Source organism: Pteronotus mesoamericanus, unplaced genomic scaffold, assembly GCF_021234165.1.
Source record: "Pteronotus mesoamericanus isolate MK-2021 breed Mesoamerican mustached bat unplaced genomic scaffold, CSHL_Meso_final scaffold_167, whole genome shotgun sequence".
NCBI classification, from domain to species: domain Eukaryota; kingdom Metazoa; phylum Chordata; class Mammalia; order Chiroptera; family Mormoopidae; genus Pteronotus; species Pteronotus mesoamericanus.
In genome coordinates this window covers 40,568,313-40,590,126 of record NW_026555308.1, presented here as the reverse complement: position 1 = coordinate 40,590,126, position 21,814 = coordinate 40,568,313, and the positions used below count along the sequence as shown (strand labels likewise).

The 21,814-nt window shown below is 35.0% G+C and overlaps 1 protein-coding gene across 2 annotated transcripts in view; it reads left to right on the top strand.

The window, feature by feature from the left end:
• The window catches only part of MAN2A1 (mannosidase alpha class 2A member 1), a 162,314-nt gene that overhangs the window by 116,662 nt on the left and 23,838 nt on the right, over positions 1 to 21,814 (top strand). For both annotated transcript variants that reach the window (XM_054589984.1, XM_054589985.1), the window contains exons 13-18: positions 634 to 799; positions 2,448 to 2,666; positions 3,354 to 3,476; positions 6,017 to 6,131; positions 17,342 to 17,475; positions 21,214 to 21,355. In XM_054589984.1, coding sequence (XP_054445959.1) covers positions 634 to 799; positions 2,448 to 2,666; positions 3,354 to 3,476; positions 6,017 to 6,131; positions 17,342 to 17,475; positions 21,214 to 21,355 — 899 coding nt within the window. The remainder of the gene's footprint in view (positions 1 to 633; positions 800 to 2,447; positions 2,667 to 3,353; positions 3,477 to 6,016; positions 6,132 to 17,341; positions 17,476 to 21,213; positions 21,356 to 21,814) is intronic.

Genomic DNA, 21,814 nt, shown 5'->3' with positions numbered 1-21,814 from the left:
AATCCCAAGCAAACCTTTTTTTTTTTTCACCACTGTCTGTTATAAAATTTTAGCCCCTATTTTAAGTGGATTTACTTCAAACAATCTTTTTTTCCCAGAACTAAGTTTCTTGGATAATAAGGGCCCTATGTATAAAAGGGATGCATGTGAATATGTGATTCCACATATACAGCCATACATTTTCACTGATTTAGTGGTTTAAAATGAATGTCAGGATTTTAGTTGAATTTAATTATGTTTAAATTCCAAACAGTTTACATATTTTCTTATTCAGCGTGATTGACAGGGATTAAGATACTAGTTGTTTAGAGCTGATTCTTTTAGACAGATCAATAAAATCATATGTATATAGGCCATTTTCTGGAACATGGAAATAACTTTATTACAATTCTATTAACATCTTCCATTTGTATAACATTTTATTCTTAGAAAGTGAGTCATTATTTTATTACCCTTTATATTGTGCAGTATTTGTTGTGATGAAATTGCCTGTTCTCCAAAAGTTCACCAGAGTGTTCTTTGTGATTCTTCATGTGCTAACTCTATAACTCTCTATGAGCTGAGATCTTACAAATAGCATTAAAGAACTACAGATATATTGAGTCCCCAATAGTGAAGCAGCTGTTTTTGCAGGTACCTTGTGGTCTATAATCCTTCAGAGCAAGAACGAACCTCAATGGTCTCAGTCTATGTGAGTTCCCCCAAAGCACAAGTGTCCTCTGCTTCAGGAAAGCGTGTGGAAATTCAAATGAGCGCAGTTTGGGATACAATCAGTACTGTTTCACAAACAGCCTACGAGGTATGTTTTTGCCATAGATCTCAGAGTGAGGCATAATTTTAAAAGTGTAGCCAGGGCCCTGGCCGAGTCACAGGGGTGTCCAACCTGGGGCCCATCCCAGGATGGCTGTGAATGCAGCCCAACACAAAATCATAAACTTACTTAAAATGTTGCAAGATATTTTTCTGATAATATGTTACAGTGTATTTAATGTGTAGCCCAAGACCACTCTTCTTTTTCCAGTGTGGTACAGAGACGCCAAAAGGTTGGACACCCCTGGAAAATGTGCTGATACCAAGGTTGTTGGTTCTATCCCCAGTCAGGGCACATGCAAGAATCAACCAATGAATGAATACATAAATAACTGGAACAACAAACTGTTTCTCTTTCTCTCTCAACACCTTCCTCTCTCTCTCAAAAATCAATTAAAACAAAATTATAACCAGTTTATATATGTATATATATAGTTCATAGAGCTGCCAAATTATATGTAAAGTGGTTAAAGCTATAAATACCAGAGGCTTTAACTGGCTAGTTAAATAACACTAAAGGAAAATAGATTCTGTCTTTCCCAGAATATTAATCAATTTATTAGTATGTATATTTTATGTTAATATTAGTACATATTAGCATGTATATTGTATATTTTTGTAAGTATGTATATTACACCTTTTTCCTAAGGTAATCAAATAATCATTACTCATAAAGTTTTTTTTTTGTCTAATTCAATTAATGGAATTGAGATAAATACCACCCTTCTAATAACTTTTAGTACTATCAATTTTTTACTGCAAGGAAGAGACATAATGTATTATGAAACAGCTACTTCCTAAAATAAGTAAGATGCTTCTTCTCAAGATATAATTATGGAAAATCTGGGCTCAAGTAATAGACATTTTGGGGGGAAATTTTCCTAAAATAAGCAATATTAAACTGAACCCCAGCATTATTAGAAAGGCTGAAATTACAGAGTCTGGAGTGCAATTTTAACTGTTGTTTCTGAAGACACAGCCATGAACTAGGAGCTCTAAGAGTGGTTTACTTCCATTTGCTAAAAAGCCATTGGCTAGCTGCTCTAATAAATTCATAATTCTTTAAGTAGAAGTGAAGAATATAATACAAGTTTTGGCCAGATTTTTACCAGAAACACCTTGTCTAGAAAATGGAGAGTAGCTCCTAGAAGGCAGAGGTCTTGTCTTAGTGTGCGGCCTCTAAGCCTTGTTCAGGGCCTGCTAAATCCCAGGCTTTGATGGCTGGTGTTGACTGAACTAATGTGCTACTATTTATATTATACATTGAACATTTCTATTTTTAATGTACTGAAATATGGTATGGTAAAAGGATTCCTAATAATTAGGAAAAATAATTGTCCATAGTAAGCTGTTTTATGGAGAGATACCCCCTCTGAACATTTATTACTAGTGCTGTAAGACAATTGAGGATGGTCACATAATTTCATTTATTGAATGAAAACATTAATGTCTTTGATAGTCCTACCAACTTGAAATTATTAGGTTACCTGGATAAAATGAGATGTGGATATTCTACCTGTGAGTATTATATTCTTTTTTAAAAGTATGGTAGTTTGTTGTTTTCACTAGAAGTATAAGTGGGTTTTCCTTCCGTAGAGTACAGTTTTCTTTAACAAATTCTCTTCTGTCTTTTAAAGATCTCTTTTCTAGTACAGATGCCACCATTGGGACTGAAAGTGTATACACTTTTGGAATCAACAAGTTCAAATCCACATTTAGCTGAATATGTCCTGTATAACGGTAACATAGAAAATAAAGGAATTTTCAGCATGAAAAATATAAAAAGTACAGAAGAAGTTATAACTCTAGAGAACTCCTTTATTAAGCTTCGGTTTGGTCAATCTGGGCTTATGGAGGTATGTTCTGAATAGTTCTAAAATTCATAGAAGGCTTATTTTATTATAATGTATGCAGATTAGTAATGCAAAGGGAAAATAGTCTATGCAAATACTCTGGGAGAAGCGACAAATGAGCTCTAGGAACCTCCTTCTGTGGCTCTTCACAAGTATGGTGTGTGGTTGGTGCTGCTTGTAACTGTTCCTGGTCCACAAGCTAAGTGTAGAAGCTGTGACTGTTTAGAAACGTTTATGGAAACTTTGAAAACAATTTGACAGAATAAATTTATGCCTACTAAATCTAATAAAATATTTTAGTGTATATTTGATATATTACTTTAAATTTAATTTTTCTAATAATTCACTTTTATTACATTTTATAAAAATATTGGTTCATGCATATTGGAAATAAAAAATAAGCCTGCTCCTTCACTACAGAAGATTTGAGAAGCACTGGTCTAGATATCCTAAGTTGTGTGTCTCTTTCATGGTAAAGGGTGTTCTGACTTTTTGTTGCTATTGTGAAGATTTTAAATTCTAAAGTTATGTATAAAGTTTTGGGTATTCATTCAAGAATTGTGAATGTTAGCAACTATTAGCATTTTTCAGTCTATCCTGAGGTAATTTTTAAATTGGCGTGTACGTGGAACCAGATGCAACATCATTAATATCTTAATAGTGAGTTGCCTTTCAAACTTTTCTCTGTAGGAAATGATAAGTAAAGAAGATGGTAAACGTCATGAAGTGAAAGTACAGTTTTCGTGGTATGGAACCACAAGTAAAAAGGACAAAAGTGGCGCCTACCTCTTCTTGCCTGATGGAGAAGCCAAGGTAAGTGCTGTTCAGCTGACCTGTCTCGAAAATAGCCCACTGGGCCACTTTTCTTCATAACTTTTAGTATTTTAAAAAACAAAAATAACTATTTTCCCACCTTTGACTAAAAGGGTAGTATATGCAAATTTTGGCCGTGATGAAAATAATAAAATTGACCACCTATTCCCTAAGTCCATGAAAACCACTACCAGCATTTCAATGTGTTACTGTCTTTGATACATAATGTCCCTTTCCATCCAGTTTAGGTTCTGTCTTACTGCTGTATATATTTTTCATTGTGACAGTGCTCACGATCTGATGGTATATTTTTTGAAAACAAGATTTTAGTGTACATTGTTATGTTCAAGAAGTTTTAGCTCTAAGATAAATAAGATCCGAGGGTCTAATGTATAACACGGTGACCACAGTTGATACCTACATTGTGTAATTGAAAGTTGCTGAGAGTAGAGCTTAAATTTTCTTACTAAAAAAAAAAAGAAAAGAAAAAGTGTGTCTGTGTATATGTAAAAAAGAAAAAAGAAAAAAGAAAATTCTATTGTATATATATGTTTTCTACCAATACATTACTACTGTAACATTGTGATAAGCTATCTCTGGAGCATTATTTTATGTACCGCTAATTATTTCCTGAGACTAACTATCTAGAAGAGTCATTTTGGGTGAGGCCTTTTAAGGCCTTTGATACATTCTACTTTTCTCTTTGGAAAGACTGCATGCAGTTCCCTCCCGCCAGTGCTTTTTGAGAGTAGCTTTTGAATATACCGTTTCATGCACTGAAAATTAGCCACATTAAAAGCATACCTATAATAACAGGTGGAAAATATTTTATTGTTCACATTCTTATGATTATTAGTGAGGTTAAACTTTTTTATACATTTATCTTTCATATTTCTTTGTGAGATTTTATTTAAGTTCTGTGATCATTTTTCTATTGATATGACTTATAGATCTGTAAATATTCTTTATATATGATAAAATTAATCCTTTTTCCTATATATTGCAAAATTTTCTCATTGTATTAATTTGTTAATTTTTTAATTTTATTTTTCTGTTACTGTAGGTGTTCATTTTTGTGTAGCCAGTTCTGTATTTTTGTTTTTAGAGTTCCTTCTTTTGCTTTTATACTGTACAGGCTTTCTCCACTTCAAGATAAGTTAAACATTCTCCATAATTTGTTGCCTATGGGCCTATTTCCTACAAAAGTAACTTTCCTGCTAACTGAAATCAATATAGATTTAAAGGGTTGTGTAGGACATGCAAAGAATCCTAGCTTTTTGTTTGTTTTTGGTTTTTTAAATCAGTGAGGAATGAAAGATAAACTATAGTTCATAGTAGGCATTCCAGGATGGACAGTGGGTCTGTGCTTCCTCACCTACCAGTGTTTGTCATTGAAGAGGCATTTTGTTTTGACAGACTGTTCTCTTATTTAAAAAATATATAAATCTGTATATATATTTATATGTCTGTGTTATGGAATGTTATACATGGACCATAGTAACTAATTTATTTATAGTCATTTTATTTTTAAATAGCTCTAATGTTAGAAAGATAAAAGATTTATCATATGCTTACAAGGAGGAAAAAAGTGCAGTTCCTTGAAAGAGGCAACTGGGTATTTCAGAGAAAAGCAGGAGCCAGAAATCACTACCCCAGGTTTCAGCCCCCTGCGTTACTGTCTAGCATGTGTTAATTAGGTACAAGGACTTTGTAAATTGTAAAACATGTTAAGATTATTTTTCTTTAGCCAAAGAGGTAAGTTTGGAAGAAAATTACATAGCTCTAAAAATCGTATGCTGCTTAAGTAGTTCCCATTGCAAGCTTAGCTTTTTATGCAGTTGTTGCACTTTCTAAGATGTGTAATACTTAAGAAAATAAAACTTCATAAATGCTTTAAATTTGTTCCTGTCACATAAGTTACATGTTTTAGTCCCATATTTCCTTGAATCTAGATCCTAAATGAGAACTAAATCAGTGTTTTTTTTTTCCCAAGTTTATAAATTTGCTTTATATTCAACTAGCTCTTTTAAGTAAAAGGGCAGTATGTTCATAGAGTAGTAAACCTAAGAGTGACTAAACTGTGTTTCTGGATCCTGCTTCCTGTTTGTTTAGATGAGTCCCTGTGGTCATCTTTGCCACCTGTCCCAAACTCTGAGCCTAGGGCGCCATGGTTATAACAAATATTTGCCTGTGGAAATGTCACTACTGTAGAATGATTGCTCTTTCTAATAAATAACATATGGATAATATTTTTAGAAGGAGTTTGATAAAAAAATTTTATAGCTGGTAGGTATATGTGTACATCTAAGTCAATCAAGTTGTAACATTTTTATTTTCTATTTTCACTAATTTTTGTATAATGAAAAACATATTTAATTTTTATAGCAAATGTATATTATTTATACTTTGCAAGGTTTAGTTTTCACTTAAAACTGTAAATATCAGGTGATACATACTTGTCATTTTGGAAAGTATTCTAAACATTTCTTGGAAAAGTTAAAAGCCAAATATTTTTCTTAAACATGTCATTTCCTCTTTAGCCTTATGTTTACACAACTCAGCCCCTCGTCAGAGTGCAACGTGGAAGGTTTTATTCAGATGTGACATGCTTTTTTGAACATGTTACCCACAGTGTCCGACTATACAACATACAGGGTAAGAAAACACAGAAATGCAGTTGTAAAACATATGTACACTGGTTCTTGAGTTCTTGCTTTTCCTGTGTTGTTTTTAATAAATTAGCAGTTAGGTTTTGGAGATGATATAATAATCTGTCTAAACTTGACATCATACTTACTATATGATTTAAAATATAATATTTATCCTTTGATAATCAAAAATGGGAAAACATTTAACTGTTTCCTACATATACATGTTTTTTTCTATATATCTCCTCTTTCCTACCATACTATTTGTCTTAATTATGAGCTCATTAACTGTAAACTTTATTTCTAAGATCTAGAAACAATGTAGCTTATCCTTTTTTATTTTATACCATGGAAATTATGTCAGATACGGCTTTCAATTAGTGAGTCTCTGTTACACACGCATGCACATACACACACAGTCAATTATACCATAGACATTATTATCTTAGCAACATGGGTAAAGAAATAGAAAATGAGTTAATATTATAAGTTGACTGTCTTTATTGAGTGTATAATTCTGTTTACTTCAGACTTGTTTGTGAAAGACATGTAATGCAAAAGCAATGCAAACCTGACAAAATATCCTTATATTTCTTAAACCCTTTTTTTACTCTTTGACTCTTCTCCCCAAAGTGGCTTTTGTATAAATTAAGCTTAAGAAGAAAAAAAAAATCAAGAACAAAATCAAACAGCACTCTCCAAATTATATAAACCGAATAAGACTCTTTTCTGTTAACTATAGAAAGACTAGGTGGTCAGTTAGGTGTAGCTATTGAAGAATTATTATTGATTTTGAAACAAATAGTTGGGAGACCTGGGTTCCACTTGGCTGCTCGTTTTGGTTTTGGTTTGATACTTAACTTTAGTTTCTCTACTTGTGTTCTGTCTGGATGGTGAAAATAATAAGAAATGCAGTTTAAAGTCTCTTGTGTTAACATCATTTAAGCTATTAAAAACCACTGTGTTTTTCTTTTCGTTATAGTTTAGATATTTATATTCAAATGTTAAGTTAGAGGAAATCTTGTGCTCACTAGCTATAGAAGCTCCAGGAGATCAGAGCGGTTTTAGAAATTTCTAAAGAAACATAATGCTTTGCTGTATGTCAGGTTAAATAAGAAATCGATTTCACAGAGACCATAATTTAATGAATGCCCTTTTGGAACTGTTTTATGGTTTCTAAAAGATTATTTAGTTTGCAGCAAATAAAATTTTTCCAGAGGAAAAGATGGAAGAGGTGGGGGTTAATTTTTCTTATAATGTAATCTTCTTTCATTAAATTGAAACTTTAAAAATGTTACCAAATAGGCTACTTAAGCTTTTGTTGTTAATCTTGGGATTTGAAGATAGAATATGATACAAGTAGATTCTCCTGTATCCCCTTGTGTTACATTTGATACGGTACCATCACAAAAAATACATACCTTGCAGTGACATGGTGATCAGTAAGTGACATTTGCTAGCTGTGGCTTCATTTGTCATCAGAGCTGTAATTATTACACTTTGGTGCCCTAGTTTTCTGACATCAGCAGCCACTTTGAAGAATTAGGTTGCTATGGGTTACCAATGTGTCATGTACATTTTCAGTGGCACAAGGTTTAGGTTCCATATCTGTTATAATATGTACCTTCAGGGTTTATTTCCTCTCCACCCCAGGACTATGTTCTCCTGTGTAGGTGTGTGTTTGTGAGCCTGTATGTTTCACCCCTTAGGAGAAATATCTTAAATGCAATACTTTTGCCTATTTCCTGCCGACATATTGTAAGAGTGCTATATGTAATGGATCTTGCTAAAAGAAAAGCAAGTAGCCTAGAGGTAAAATGTAATGAACTACCATCAAAAAGTGTGGAAGAAAAGACTTTCCTTTAGCTGAAATGATATATTTTCATTGCATGGGTATGTTTAGCAAAGAAAGGTTGCTTATTTTTTTCCTGTTTTGAATTTATAACCAAAACGAATTACTAATACGACCCTTGACTTTTACAGAGTCAAAATGAACTTTATCTAAGAAAACATATAAGAGAATCACATTGGAATTAGAGATCCAAATCCTTAGTTTCACCTCTCAACAAATTATAGACTTTGTTACTTCAACTATAGAAAGACTAGATGGCCAATTAGGTATAATCTAAGATTCTTCACAAAACTTAATGTCACATAAAGTTTCTCTGGCGCTTTACTCCCTGCTTCTAAATTCACCTTCTAAGGTCACTTGAATCTGGGGTTCCTATCCCTGCTGTCCTCCCGCTTGTAAACAAGGTCTCAGAGCTTCACTGAAGTTGTTTTTATTTCCATAAAAAGATTCATGAGGATATTAAGATGGTTGGCAATCAATCGCTCATTTTTTTCCCCGGACTACATTCCATATTTAGTTTGATTTAAGAGTAAAAAGCATTCAGTAAGTTACGGCTAGGCAGGCTTAGGTAATTAAGAAGACATTTTTGGAATATCATGCAGTTGACTGCTAAGGGTTTTTTTTCTGTAAATTGAAAGTTTTAAATATTGACATAAGTTCAATCTGATTATTCCCTACAGGAATGAAGAGAAGGTTATTTTAAGGAACTATAAGCACTTTTTAGTTACCCAGATTCAGAACTCAGAGGTTATCTTGGGGGCTGTTTGACAGAAGCTGCTGCGTTGAAGACCTATCTTCTTGCTTTTTCTTTTTTTTGACTTAATCTTTACTGTATTTTTTCTCCATTCCCATTTAGTTCCATTATACCTCCTGCCCTGCACAATCACCACACTGTTGCCCATGTCCATGAGCCCCTTTTCCTTTTTGTTCAATCCCTTCACACCCTAACCCCTCCCTCTAGTTGTCATCCGCTCTCTACCTCTTGAGTTTGTCTCTGTTTTGCTTGTTAGTTCAGTTGGTTCATTCGATTCCATATGTTAGTGAAATCATATGGTATTTGTCCTTCTCTGACTGGCTTATTTCACTCAGCATAATGTTCCACAGGTCCATCCATGCTGTCGCAAAGGATAAAATTTTCTTCTTTTTTATAGCCAAGTAGAATTCCATTGTGTAAATGTCCCATAGCTGTTTTATCCACTCATCTAGTGGTGGGCACTTGGGCTGCTTCCATAACTTGGTGATTGTAAATAATGCTGCAATTAACAGAGGGGTTCTTATGTTCTTTCACATTAGTGTTTTTGGTTCCTTTGGATATACTCCAGAAGTGAGATCACTGGGTCCAAAGGCAGGTCCATTTCTAATTTTTGAGGTATCTCCATACTGCTTTTCATAGTGGCTGCATTGGTCTGCATTCGCACCAACACTGTAAAAGGGTTCCCCTTTCTCCACATCCTCGTCAGCACTTGAAGTCTGCTGATTTATTGATGATGGCCATTCTGACAAGTGTGAGGTGGTATCTCATTGTAGTTTTAATTTACATTTCTCTGATGATTAGTGACATTGAGCACTTTTCATATATCTATTGGCTACCTGGATGTCCTCTTTGGGAAAGTGTCCATTCAGGTCCTTTGCCCATTTTTTAATTGGATTGTTTGTTTTTTTGGTGTTGAGTTTTTTAAGTTCTTTATAAATTTTGGATATTTACCCCTTATCAGATGGCTCAGCGAATATGTTCTTCCGTTCTGTGTGTTGTGTTTTTATTTTGTTGATGATTTTCTTTGTCTGGCAAAAACTTTTTAGTTTGATGTAGCCCCATTTGTTTATTTTTTCTTTTGTTTTCCTTGCCTGGGGAGATATATCTGATAAAAAGTTGTTATGCGCAATGTCCGAGATTTTGCTGCCTATGTTCTAGGATTTTAATGGTTTTGGGTGTAACATTTAAGTCTTTGGTCCATTTTGAATTTATTCTTATGTGTGGTGTAAGAAGGTGGTCTAGTTTCATTTTGGGGCACATATCTGTCCAATTTTCTCAACACCATTTATTGAATAAACTATTTTTAGACCATTGTATGTGCTTGATTCCTCTGTCAAATTTAATTAACTATAAAAGTGTGGGTTTGTTTCTGGGCTCTCTATTCTGTTCCATTGATCTGTGTGTCTGTTTTTATGCTAGTACCATGCATGCTGTTTTGAATACTATGGCCTTGTTGTATAGTTTGATATTAGGTAGCGTGATTCCTCCAACTTTCTTCTTCTTTTCATGATCACTGTTGCTGTGTGGGGACTTTTGCAGTTCCATATACTTTTCTTTTATTGTTGTTCAAGTACAGTTGTCTCCATTTTCCTGCCACTTTTCTGTCCCACTCTCAATCCTTCCCCGACTTTGGCTTTGTCCATGGGTCCTTTATATATGTTCCTTGATGACCCTTCCCCTTCCATATAAATTTTTGAAATATTTGTTCTAGTTCTGTGAGATACGTCATTGGAATCTTGATAGGAGTTTTGTTGAATCTATAGATTGCTTTGGGTAGTATGGGCATTGTAATGATGTTAATTTTTCCTGTCTTTGAACATGGTATGTGCTTCCATTTATTTGTATCTTCTTCTATTTCTTTCTTCAGTGGCTTATAATTTTCCAAGTGTATGTCTTTTGCATCTTGGTTAGGTTTATTCCTAGGTATTTTGTTCTTTTTGAAGCAACTGTGAATGAGATTGTTTTCTTAATTTCCTTTTCTGTTTAGTTTGTTATATTGGCATATAAAAATGAAACTGATTTCGAGATATTGATTTTGTATCCTGTTACTTTGCTGAATTCATTTATCAGCATCCCTCCCAAATGTGTACTAACTCCAAAGACAGGCACAGAGTTGGGAAATCCGGGGGAACTACAATGGCTTAAACTCCGGAGTCAGCCCGCCTGCATTTCATTCCCAGCTGCCAACCCAGTTCTGATGCTTACCAGGTCTTTGATCTTGTGCAGCTTATTAAGTATCTGGCTTTGGTTTCGTTATCTTGACAATAATTGAGCCTACCTCATAGGAGAGTTGGAAGAATAACTGAGTTAATATACATAAAGGCTGGCAATTACTAACTTATTTCTCCTTAAGACGATGTGTGGACCAGATGAGTTAGACAGTAAGTGTTAGGAGAGAGTGGTCATCAAGGGTTGGGGAAGCTGAGGAAGATTTTTGATAAGGAATTAAATTGTTGAGATGTTAGGTCTTGGAGAAATGTCACTTAAGTGGATGAAAAGGCAGAAGAATATCATGACGAATGAAGTGGGGTTGGTTAGATGAAATTCCCTTGTTTCTATAATAATTTGAAGAATTCTGCTTCAGTTACATGTTTTTTAAGTTGGCAGCTAGTTTTTCTTTATATTTCAGTGTTTTTCAAATTGTCTCTGTTCATTCCTCACCAGAGTTGCATTGGTGAGAGGTTTGCTGTGGCTACTTTATTATTTCCCCTAGTGAAAATGTGGGAACTGGCTAAGGAAGAACCCCATGCCTCCCTGGCAGGTCCCTTTCAGGCAGAGGGTCTGGAGGGATGGATATATATGAAATCCGTGCTTCCTGACTAAAGGTGCCTTAGGAAGGAGCATGTTTGGGAGAACAGGAAGTGGGCGAGAATGACTGTCAGCCGGGGGGATATGAGGACACACCATCCTGATTATCCCGGCATTCTTCCCTCCCTTGCTCTAGAGCAGCCCGAGCCTGGATTGTGGGGAAAGTAACAGAGGGCTCTGGGGTTGTGAGCTGTTTTATTCAACTCTCAAGAGAAGGCTTTAGTTAGATCCGCCTCTTTTGGATTTAAAAAAAAGAAATGGTAGCAATGTAGACGGTTCCTTTAAATTAGAGCTTCCAAAAACCCTGTTGTTTCTTAAAATCAGTGTTTATTAGAAAAAACAAAGATAGCTTCCCAGTTTCTTCATGTATCTTTCAGGTATTATACCTTCAAGTATGTCATACTAAATTGGTACAATCTTTAATTAAAATTTGCAGTCCTTATGATCAAATTTTTTTACTTGTCCTATTATGCATTTGGTTTTATGTGATTGTGAGAATTATTGGAATAAAAAGTTTAAAATATGTGAACTAGTGCCTAACTTCCTGTATTGTAAGTTGATCAGTCAGTTGTGATATTTATCCAGTGCTTTATAAATAAAACAAAGTGGTCCATCTTCATTTTCTTAAATTTGAGACTTGGAATGAGATTTGCTAAAATTTGTATTCAGGAAAGCAGATGTTGAAATTTTTACTTGTGGAGAAATAATCAATGTGAATATTTACAGACCTGGAAATCAGCAAGGACCTCAGAGGATAAATTAGATATTATAATGGATGATAAGTTGAGTAAGTCAATGTGGAGAAAAAGGTCATCCAGTTGTTGGAATTATTACCATTTTTATTCTTGGTACTTTCAGATATGAGTACAATATTTTAAAAAATATAGTCATGATAATATTTAATTTTTAGAAAAATCATCTTCATGTTGACCTACTTAATTTATCATTTTTATGAGAATTGTTATTCAAGTAGATGTGCTGAACTAAGCATTAATAACCATAAGTGTCAACTCCCAGTTAAGTTGGATAAGTTCACAAAAATGTCACAAAAGTAAATGCATAGTGGGAAAGGTATTTCTGTATTTTTCATGATTTAAATACAAAATACTCTCAAAATTGGAGAGAAGATATTCAAAATTAGAACGTCTGTTTTTTTTTATTTTTATTTTTTTGCCAGCTATTTTTGTCCTACTTCTGCTATAAAGTGATGAGGGCTCAGCCACCTTCTCTGTTCAGACACAGATCCAAAGAAAAGGAATTAGGACAAGAATTATATAGGTAGCAAGGCACCATTCTTGCCCAGGATCCTGCATTTTAAGAACACTTACTGAAGACCTTAGTTTCCATCTTAGTTAGTTCTACTGAGGATTTTTTTTATATCTTATGTCAAATTCCAGTTGAACTTTCGTTTGAAGAATTAAGCACCTCTCTTATGGTCCTCATCATCACTTTTTATTTTCCTAGGTGAGTATGTGCCGCTTGCTATTATTCCATCTTGATCTAATCATTTGTCCCAATTACACATTGAGTACCACTAAAAACAGTATTTGATTCTTGCTTGGGTATAAGTGAGCTCTCTTTTGCCCTTTCTCCCAAGCTGCTGCCTCTCATTATTTTAACCATTTGAGTGTAGTGAGGATGGAGTCTGATTTGATCAGGTCTATTCCTTGAAAGAATATACTTTGTATTTCAAAACTACTACAATAAGGTGATCTGGAAAGATGGAGAGGTTTGGATCAGCTGAGATTCTGCAGTTCTGATCAATGCGCTATGACCGGTGAAGAGAGTACATTGTGCAGAGGACATGACGCCTAGGGTTCTCCAAAGGCCATCAGTTGCAGCTCAGAGCCTTGACCTCAGGCTTTCCATCCATCTGTATTCCTCAGAGTCATTTTCACCCTCCTTGAGGTTTCCTCCACTTCTTCTTTCCAACAAATGGCATGTGTCAGAATTGTCCTCCAGTTTTTCTCTCCATTCACTGGAATACCTTTCTTTGTTTCCCTTAAGACTGCTGCTAAGCAGCAAAGTCTAGGGGGCAATGCCCTTTCTTTTCTGTGTGCCCCTTCCGGACCCACCCAGTAGGACGTGGCTCTAAAGAAACAACATCGTTCTGAGAGTGACTCTAAGACCCTGAGGCTGTTGCACCCCTAAAGCATGTTCCCTGTGAGGCCTGACCCTGACCCCAGCCTCTTGCCTACTTTTCATTCTTTTCTCTGTCTTCTTAGAAAATATTTTTTGAAAATGCTTCATAATTATTTTATGTATGTAAATACGTATTTTTATATATATATATTAAACTATGTAGACATATAAAAAAGTATATGTATATATTCTCATATATATACATATATACACTCTTGACAAAAATTATATATATTCTCATATATATATACACACATACACACACACACACACACACACACACACACACACACACACTCTTGACAAAAATTTCACACGTTTCAGATGTAAGGTAAAATTTCTCTGGAATCTGTGCCTGGCCTCTATCGACTGCTCAAGAAAGGTAATACAGATTCCTGTACTCTCCTTTGTGTTCTCTGTCTCTCTCTCACACACGCGTGCATGCAAAAAATATAGTACTGTGTTTGCGTCTGTTTTCAGCATAAAGCTTATCATGCTCTACAAGCACTGCATTAGTATTTTTCATCAGATCTTTCTTGGTCGGGACAGACAGCTACCTCATTCTTTTCATTTCTTCCCATGTCAGCTAACTTCTGCATGACGAGGGACACCTTAACTAATTCTGTTTAATAGTGATTCAGTACCTACTATATGCCCAAAACATTGTTAAAAACTGGAATGCCAAGATGATGTGTAAGACAGTTTGTGTCTGTGAGAAGCTAATAGGCTCTAGGGAGGAAAACGCACAGCTGAGGAAAGGCTCTTGGCTTCTTTATAGCTTTTGGCCTGTGGACTTGCTCCATTCTTACTTCACATTGCCTGTGTTAATAAGGATGAACAATCTTCATGCTCTTCTAAGGCATAAGCAGCAAGAGGGAACTTACTTTTCTTTGTTGAAGCCTGGGAATGGCATCACCCTGCTGCCCACCATGAACTACTTTGATGAAAAGTAGGCGCTGTTTTCTTTCCCAGGATTGAAGCCCTAGCCATTCATGGTCAGGTAAAACTACTTTGGTAAAAATAGTTTTTGCTGCTACATACTGCAAAGACCTAGCAGACCACTGGAACCTCCGGGTATGTGCCCCTGCTTCCCAGGGAGTTCGTCCCTCAGTCCTGAGAGCTGCTTTGGGAATGGCATGGTATGTACTCCTTAGGGAATCATTGACACGGAATAAGTGGACAATCTTTCCTCTCCCTATTCTTTTTTATTCTTTTCATATTCTTTTTTAAAAGAATAAATTATCTTTGAGAACTCAGGGATACCTCTTTGCTTTTATTACCACTACAGGGTTTATTTGGTGTGTTCATATACATACATTAGGTTTGATCTTATTTTAAAAGTCTGTTTGGGCACAGAATTTAATTAATGTCTTGCTGAATTTTGAATGGATATAGAGGCTCATTTGAAAGGAGCTTTAAGTATTTGTTACCACAATAGGATCTGAGCATAATACTGAGCTTGAGAAAGATGATTTTCTCAACAGAAATAATTTATTATTGCTAGAGGTAATGTGAAATTATTAATATTTTCTGAAGCATGTTTTCTGTAAATACTTTCCAGAGATACATGACTTGAAATTAATGATGCTCTCCTTTGTTAAGACTCTATTTCATTTTGTGTATTATGTTGACCCCTGAGAGACTATCCAATCTAGAATGGAGAGTACACAAAGCAGCACTAAAAACCCTGCAAATGCTTCCAGCAGATTACAGTTTACTTGTCAGCTTCTGTTTTCCCCAGTGCTGCATTAGTACCATCATCCTTAGCGCTACATTTTGTGTTTGGAGCGTTTTGGTTTATTTGTAGAAGCTTGCCTGTTGAAATTCAACCTGTAATTCATTAGGTTTTTTAACAATATTCTGGTTAGTGTAAGCATCCTGAAATGAAAATTTACGTTTAAAGTAATACATTTTCTAGTTTAAAGGAGATACTGTTATTCTGTCATCAGTGTATGTGATTCTTTTTAACTTCCTAGTAATAGTGGAGATATGTTTGGATCAGCTGTCCTGGCAGGTCCTTTTGGTAATTCTCAGAAGGAAATATACGTGTATATTTAACTAGCAGAGGTTAGTGATCCAGATTATGTCCAGAAAGCAGGAAAAGAAGGCACCCCCTCTCCCCACCCACCCAGACCATACTCATAACAGCTTTCTGAACAGAGGAAGGCACTGAAGTTAGCTCTCAGTTAGTTAGTGAGGTTGTTGTGTTGGAAGAGTTTAGTTAGTGAGGTGGTTGTGTTGGAAGAGGGACATCTACCAGAAAAGAACTTCTGTGAGCTAAAATCCTTCAGCCTTTTTAGTATTGTCACCATATTATTATTTATGCTTTATATAAACATATATAAACTATAGATAACACTGGAAACTATATCAGTGTTTTCTCATAAATCTCTCGTGTCTGAACCAGGTGTATTTACATTCTTTTCCACAAATCTCATGGACACAAACTTCATTTCTTTCACTATTTCCTATCACCTTCTATAAGCTCTGGGGATTTTTCTTGGCTCCTAGAAAAAGTCTTCCTTACTCCTTCTTCCCCTCCCCACTTTTTCTTACATAGCCCTCTGGCTAAAGAGTGCTGGTTCTCAGCCCAGGGTGACACGTGTGTGTGAAGAGTAGGGAGAAGTAGGTAATGAGCAACAACTGCAGGTAAGTGTCCAGTAAGTGTCTGAGGTTCTTAAACAGCGTCAGCTGCATGAAATAAGTAGGTCCAGTCTTTCCTCTCTGGACCGCTTTTGACCGCTTTCTCAAATACTCTCCACCTTTGAGGATCCTGTAATGTCTCTTACACACACTTGATCTGTATAGCGTACTGGGTTTCTTCCTAAGTCCTCTCTCCATCTCTGAAATAGACCCAAGGCTTCACCGAGGACATGACAGGGCAGTTAGGGCAGTGTGATAGAAATTAGTAAACACTTTGGGCTTAATAAAAAAAAAAGTCTGACACATCTGGGACTTCTTCAATCTGTCCTCTGCTTTACATAGCAAAGGGCACAATGAATCACTCTATAACAAGGGGTCCTAAGAGATACCAAATTCAATTAAAATTGATTTAACATCTGGGGAGCTCTCGCGATTATACTCCAAAGTACTAATATGGTAATATCAGTTTCAGCCATAAATCATCCCATTGGATCTCCTGTCTCTTTTCCTAGATATAGATCATGGGCAATAATACACTGTCTGTTGAACCAACAGAGTATAAATGTCACTGCTCATAATTTCCAGGGTGTAAGGGGAGAATGATGAAGAAGTAGGCTCTAATGGCTCTGTTGGGGCGTGATGGTGCAGACAAGAGGGGGGCTGACCTGCAGTGCAGCTGACCTTTCTCATTTAATGTCCTCTTTCCCTTCTAGAATTCATTGGAGAATCATTTACATGTTATATTTCATCTACATTTATCTCCACCAACCTCTTTATCCTTCTGTTAAGTTGTTAAGTTGTTAGGTTATATCTTCTCCTGAATAAATGTTATCTGCCATCTGATATAAAAAAAAAAAAAGATGAATTGTGACATTCTTTAACATATGAGAGATGGTAAAGATAGGAGATAGAACACAGGAAAATATATATAACATTGGAAGGAGTTCTGGATAGTATATTTAAGAAAAGTGGGCAATTAATTAATTTCTTTCTACTATGTACATTCTTTTACATTTAGGCGTAGAAGGGCAGTCTGTGGAAGTTTCGAATATTGTGGACATCCGAGAAGAACATAACCGTGAGATTGCAATGAGAATTTCTTCTAGCATAAACAGCCAAAATCGATTTTATACGGACTTAAATGGATACCAGGTAATTTTCCTTTAAAATGTCTATGTAATGGTTATGTTAGTGCATAACTTTTATATGTGGTAATGGACCAGTTAATTTTGGATCCTTTGAAAAATATGCTTAAGGTTGCAAATTATTTCTGAAATTGAACTGAATTTTAACAGCTATTTGTAGGTTCTGTATTAACCAGATTTCCCAAATTATGACAAATATCTGACAGAGTATTTTGTAGATCATCTGTTTGTAAGAATTTATTTTTTCAAAGGAAGATTCAGTGACGAATATGCATGTTAAATACATTGATGTCAAAATGTATATGAATTTATCTAACAGTCAGGAAACATAGTTAGGGATTGATGTATTATATGTTTTTTTTTCCCTCATAAGGAGTTGACCTATACATATTTAGCTTATTCTATATATATTTTTAAACATATAATCTAATAATGGGCTCTTTTAAATTTCAGGAAAACTTTTCCACTTTCTTTATTAGGGTGCATGTGTATGAACCTTTATACACATACATATGAGTACATAGTACAATACAAACATATTTACTTAGGAATGTGAGTAGATATGTATTTAACCAAATTTTTTTTGAAATTGTAATGAGAAAATTGACTTATAAAAACTTTCAGATTGTCAGTTCTCTAATTTAAGATAGCTCTTTTGATTGTTACCTAAATCTCTGTGTTTAGAGTGTATATGTGTGACAATATGTCTTTAAAATAATACTTTTAAAAACATTAGCATCTTTTTGACACATTAGCATTTTAGAAATTTCTAGCTATGAATAGAAATAATTTCACAACAAATGCTTTTTTACTTTGTCTGATTTTCAACGGGGATGAGTAGACAGGATTGTGATAATTTTCTCTTCTATCATTTCCTGCAAAAGTTAAATTTAAACCTTGTCCAAAGCCTAAAAATTGCAACATGCATTTTGAATTAACATGTTAATCTTACTACAGCTGTTTGGTTTTCAAATGAAGTCCCTGCTTTATGATGATTCACTTTCTTTGTAAACAAAAGAAAAACTTTTCTTAAAATCTACTAGAAGCAATTATTTTTATGTATGGTTATTTACATGACTAAAAAGCTTAGTAAAAATGATTAAAAATTTAAATGTCCTTTTTATAAGTATAGGAGTTCATTGGAGTGGGAAGATCAGGATTGTAAAGAAGAAGTGGGAAATTCTTTTAAGCTAGCTTTTTTTATAAAACTTTTTAAAATATTTTTTTAAATAAGTAGATAAAGTTAATTTTAGTGATTAACTTTATTCTTACACCATTTTAGTGGTAACTGCCACTAGTTTCCAGTTACTTTATTTTTATCTTTTAACATGTGTCTCATTAATTACACATAAAATAATCAGTGTGATTATTCTGCTTCTTTTCTTTTCCCTTCTCCTCCCACTGTTGGTTGATTTCTCCTTTGTGAGAATATATACCATGTAACATATGACATACAGCATATAAAATATTATTCTTTCACCCTTGTTCTGACTTACTGTAGTAATGGATTTACAATTATATGTAAGTCTTTTTGTTGAAGAAATTTCCCCTTCAGTATTTTTTAAGGCCACAGACATTTTTGTTTGTTTGTTTTGTATTAGTTTGTGAGACACTGTTAAATCAGAACCTTTAAAGCATCTTGTGAATAGGAGAAAGGCCTATCGTGCATTTCAATTGCTTTCTCTTTGAGCCATTTTTACTTTTCTTTATATTACTTATATTGATTAGCTATTTTCCTACCTTTTCTCAGTGCTCCTTCCTGTCTGTTGCAAGTTTAGCTTTTTTTTATTGTTCAAATACATTTGTTGCCATTTTCTTGCCCACTGCTTTCACCTGCCCCCCCCCCCCCCCCCCCCGCCACCTCCAACCCTCGATCCTTCCCCACTTTGGCTTTGTCCATGGGTCCTTTACACATGTTCCTTGATTTGACCCTTCCCCTTCTTTTCTCCATTACCCCTCTCCCTCCTACCCTCTCCTCACTGTCAGTTTGTTTATTCTTCAGTGTTGCTGGTTATATTTTTCTTGCTTGTTTGTTTTGTTGATTAGGTTCCACTTGTAGGTGAGATCATATGGTATTTGTCTTTCACTGCCTGGCTTATTTCGCTTAGCATAATGCTCTCCAGTTCCACCCATGCTTTCCTGAAGGGTAGTAGCTGTTTCTTTCTGCTGCGTAATGTTCTCTTGTGTAAGTGTACCATAGTTTTTTGATCCACTCATTTATTGACGGGCACGTAAGTTGCTTCCAGCACTTGGCTATTGCAAATTGTGCTGCTATGAACATTGGGGTGTATAGGTTCTTTTGAATTTTGAGGGGAGAATTCTTAGGGTATAATCTCAGCAGTGGCATTGCTGGCTCAAAAGGCAGGTCCATTTTTTACTTTTTTAAAACATTTTATAGTTGTTTCTTCACCAGTTTATTAATTTCCTGGGACTGTGATAAAAATTACCACAATCTGGTTGGCTTAAGACAACAAAAATGAATTCCCTCCCAGTTCTGGACTCTAGGACTCCACAGCCAAGGTATCAGCAGGGCCACGCTCCCTCCAGATGCTCTAAGGAAATATCCTTTCTTACCCTTTCTGGTGTCTAGTGGTTTCAGACCACTGTTGGTACCCCTTGCCTTGTAAACACATCACTTTCAGTGTGTGCCTCCACTGCCGCATGCTGTCTCCTTGTGTCTCTGTATGTGTCCTTCTGCGTCCTAATTTTCCTCTTCTCATAAGGAGAGCAATCATTGGATTAGAGCCTAACCTAACCCAGTATTAGCTTGATTACATCAGCAGGAACGCTATTTCAAAATAAAATCACATTCGTAGGTTTTGGGTGAACATGAATATGCAAGGGCACTATTCACTACAACCAGTAAGTTGAAAGACATACTGCTGAGATGTGAAGATAAAAAATCTTGTCGACGAAGTTTCCAGCACTGTGCCTGGCATTAGTGGGTACTCAATACACATTAACTATTATGTTAACTTCTTCTTTGTTTGAGTTTCATGTCAAACTTTTATGACTTTAAAAGAAGAAATGGCATTATTTTGTGGTGTGAATAAGATTCCCGATAACAGAGTCATTGTTTGATATCTCCTCTTGATGTTTGAGTGAGTCTTTAAAGTTAGAGCTGTATTGCATGCATTCAGATACTAGACCAAGAAAAATTGGAATTTGGAACTATCTACACTGAAACCAAGCGAGAAGAGTAAGCATTGAATAGTTTTTAAATATAAATATGCATTTGATTATTATAATGTAATATGTTAGAGGATTTGATGGGGAGATCTAGGGTATTTATTAAAAGTGATTTTAGAAGAATTATAAGAGATATTTCTTGAAATGGGATAAGGAGCTATTATGCTTAGCATTCATTACAAAAACAGTATGTTAGATTTAGAGGAGAAATGAATACTTAATACCTTTATAATTTTTATGCAAATATTGGAGAGCTAGGAGACTTTAGTTAAGGATATTTATTCTGAATTTAAATAGGAATACTTATTTTAAAAATCTGGACAAGTTCTAAATCTGTCTTTCAAATAGTTTTCTAAGATCCTTGTGATTTTTTTTCATACTGTTTTGAAGAATGTTTTACATTTTAAATTAGTTCTAACCTTGAACAACAAAGGAAGCTATTCCTTTTTCTTTTTGGAAGAAAAAAGTCATCTATAGTCAATACTAACTTTTTAAAGTATGTATGTAAATATCAGTTGATTTTTTCTTTTAAAAAGAGAATTGTGTGGTCTTATAGATTCAACCTAGAATGACAATGAGTAAATTGCCTCTTCAAGCAAATGTCTATCCTATGACTACAATGGCCTATATTCAGGATGCTGAGCATCGCCTGACTCTGCTCTCTGGTCAGTCTTTAGGTGTATCCAGTTTGAAAAGTGGTATGTATTATTTGGATTTTTTTTCTCCTGTAAGTTCCAGTTCCCAAGCGCATGGTTTTTCTGTTGGTCACATGTGTTAATTATCATCTCTAGTCACCAGCTTTCTTTTGAAAACCAGACTATAAGTTAATTTTGAGTTTTTGCGAGAACAGCAGTAAATGGTGGATTTCTCCAATCTAAGGTGAAGAGCAGGGACCTAAAATTCTGTGAAACTGATTGTTTTTCAAGATAATTTACCTTTCCTGATGGCCCATTGTTTGTAGAATGGGCTATTGTCTTGATTAAATGGATCCAGAACCTCAGACAACTTACTCAGGTTTCTAAAGGTGAAAGGTTACAGTTCAAACGAGGGTCCTTCTCTGAATCACATTCTTCTGCTCTACCACCTGAAAGAAGAAAGGTGGATAATATAGACAGGGTGATAAAGAGGCCACAGACATGATTTAAGGATTCCAAAAG